The sequence below is a fragment of the Amphiura filiformis genome, chromosome 18 (assembly GCF_039555335.1).
Source record: "Amphiura filiformis chromosome 18, Afil_fr2py, whole genome shotgun sequence".
Lineage (NCBI taxonomy): Eukaryota > Metazoa > Echinodermata > Ophiuroidea > Amphilepidida > Amphiuridae > Amphiura > Amphiura filiformis.
In genome coordinates, this window is record NC_092645.1 from 45267510 (window position 1) to 45270367 (window position 2858).

The 2858-nt window shown below is 36.1% G+C and overlaps 1 protein-coding gene across 1 annotated transcript; it reads right to left on the reverse strand.

The window, feature by feature from the left end:
• Window positions 1-1385: 1385 nt before the first annotated feature.
• LOC140139184 (mitogen-activated protein kinase kinase kinase 20-like) lies at window positions 1386-2246 on the reverse strand. Its single transcript, XM_072160965.1, has one exon. The coding sequence runs from the start codon at window positions 2244-2246 to the stop codon at window positions 1386-1388; it is 861 nt and encodes a 286-aa protein (XP_072017066.1).
• Window positions 2247-2858: the final 612 nt, after the last annotated feature.

The window sequence follows — 2858 nt, forward strand, 5'->3', positions numbered from 1 at the left end:
AAAAGTACTCAAATAGCTTTTTTTAAATCTGGAAAAAATGTAGGCCTAATAATTTATGTTGCAAGTGAAAAGTGTGAGCGGTCAGTAGGGTATATGATAGGCCTATATACTTCGAGAGTGCTTTTTCTCAGCAAAGCATATCCCGGGGCAATTCATAATAACGTTTGAAACTTGAATTTTGCGCTTTAACAGCATATAGGCTTATAAAGTTTACTTTTCGACATAAATGCCCCCGATGTTGACAGTATTCTCCAATTAAATATACAAACCAAAAAAAAAGGAACATTTTTTGTATGAATTTGACCAGTTCTATATGATTCAAAAACACAAGCTGGGAAAATGTAAAAAAGAAGAAAAAAAAAAAATCATTTGAGAAGGCTTGGGTGTATGGGGTTCGAACTCGGGATATACGTGTGATATGAAAAAACTACGTTAATGCGCGCTAACCGATTGCGTCGCGAAGGCAAAGATAAATAATTGAGGTAAGAACGTTTATAAAACTAATGGATATCTCTCATCTGTGTTTTATTTGCATGTTTAACAACAGAAATCAAACTTTATCCATATTTAAGCAAACAAAATACAAAACAAAGGCAATTCAAATCCCCCTTTTTAAGGGGGCGGGGGAGTTATATGGAAAACACGCCACCATGAGCGTTCAGAAATACATTTGTTATTGAAACAGTGCGCCAAGTTTATGCACGATATATCATGTCCGACTGCCTTAGAATATTTTAACTTTTATATATTTTCCTAAAATGATGTAATACAAATATTTGTGTGGAAATACACACATATTATCCTCATATTTAAGCTTTTTAAGGAACTATAATGATGTTGCACTTCCGGTCCGTTGGAAGTGATTTGCCTCCATGTGATTTGAAACGACATCAGAGGGTGTCTGACTTGATTTTAATTAATTTGTCTGGTGTGATTTTCTATTTTTTTAAAGCAAGTTTCATGGGGGGAGGTGAATGACTTTAACTCAAGAGACAATTTTGTTAGTGTCTATTTTCTGCGATTCTTTAAAATTTATTAATCATCACACAGGGAATTTAACTTCAATAGGCCTATATCAACAAGGGAACAAAGGCCTATATCAACAAAATGACTATTGGACCCCTATCTACATGTGGGTCGCTCATTAGAGATAAATATAACACTTGGCTTTTTCCAATATGATTTTCTAATGTTCTTTTTTTCTTCCCCTTCTTTTTGTTTGTTTTCCTTTTCCCTTTTTACTTCTTTGCTCTCTTGAGATTTTGTACCACTCAATCTCCAACAAGAGATTCAAAACTTTTTTGGCCCCCTGTACTTTGGGTAGTTTAAGTGCAGTGATATCAAATGCCCTCCTTTATACATTGTATCCCCTGAGATAACACATATTAAAAGTGATACTTACACTGAATCTGTTTTCTGACTTCTGAAACTGTTGTCACTACATCATCAATGCTTGGTCTCTGCTTCCGTTCATCACTCCCTTTCCAGCACTTTTCCAGGAGCTCAACTATCTTAGGGGAACAACTATCAGGGATCCTAGGGCGCTCTTTTTGAAGACACACTCTGTGCATGACATGAGCATACTCGCATTTTTCAAATGGGACTTCACGAGTTAGTATCTCCCATATGCATATCCCAAATGAGAATATATCAGAAAGGGGTGACACATGATCTTGATCTTCAAAACATTCTGGTGCTGTCCATCCAAATGTCCCCTTCAAACAAGAAACTGTTATTGTTCTGTCTCCTCTTTTTGAGATCCCAAAGTCACACAGTTTGATGTTCCTGGTGCGGGAGATCAGAAAGTTGTCGGCTTTTAAATCTCTGTGTATCACCTTCTCACTATGCAGGTATTGAATTGCTAGTGCACCTTGCTCAATCCATGTGTAAGCAAGGTTAAGATGCAATGGTGTTTTTTTGTGTTTGTTGAGATATGACCGTAAAGAACCACCTTCACATAGCTCTAGTACTAGGAAAAAGTCAGGGATCTCATTGACCACTCCAAAGAGTTTTACAACATATGGATGTTTGAGCTTTGACAACAGTTCAAGTTCTTTGTAGTCCGGTGCGTGCAACTTTTTGACAGCTGCAAATATATATTCTGGATGGCCCCTCGGATATGCATAGGAGTAATTTTGAAGCGAGAGCTCATACCTAACTTTGTAGACAGTACTGAATCCTCCTGATCCAAGTTCTTTAAAATTATCAAGTGCTTTTCGTTTTATATTCACTATATTTGATGACATGGTGTTGGCTATCTGTCAATAACAAATTATCAAAATTTTCAACTTTTAAATTATTATTACCAGTGGGCTATATATCGAAGCCAAAATGACTTTTTTGGTTATTTTTGTTTGTAAACAGTTTTTTTTTGTTCTATATAATCTACAGCTGTATCTCAAAATGAAATTACAAAATTTTTGGCCCGGTGTCCGACGCCCTCTTGTGTCACCATACCTTATCATTGCGGAGGGAGTGGATTTGAGTACAAAATCCTTCAAAGTAGTCCTTTTCTGGCATGTTGCTATGATTTTGGTGTCTAAATATGTAAATGAGCTCAAAATACCTAATTTTGAAATTTGCATGAAAATTGGACATTGCGTTTTCTTAAAAATTGACATTTTGGTTCAAAATTGAGCATGAGGGCGCATTTCATGATATTTATGTCCATCGCTGTTTTCAAGTTAACAGCTATGAAGATGATCACTAGTTCAAACTCCTCAAGAAATTTGAGCATTTTATCACAATTAGTCCTAGCACTCGTTTGAATGTTCCTTCGTTACTGCTATACAAATACATGGGGGTCAACGACCTTTTATCATGTATAATCCAATGGTGGCATCCAAATGAACGTTCTG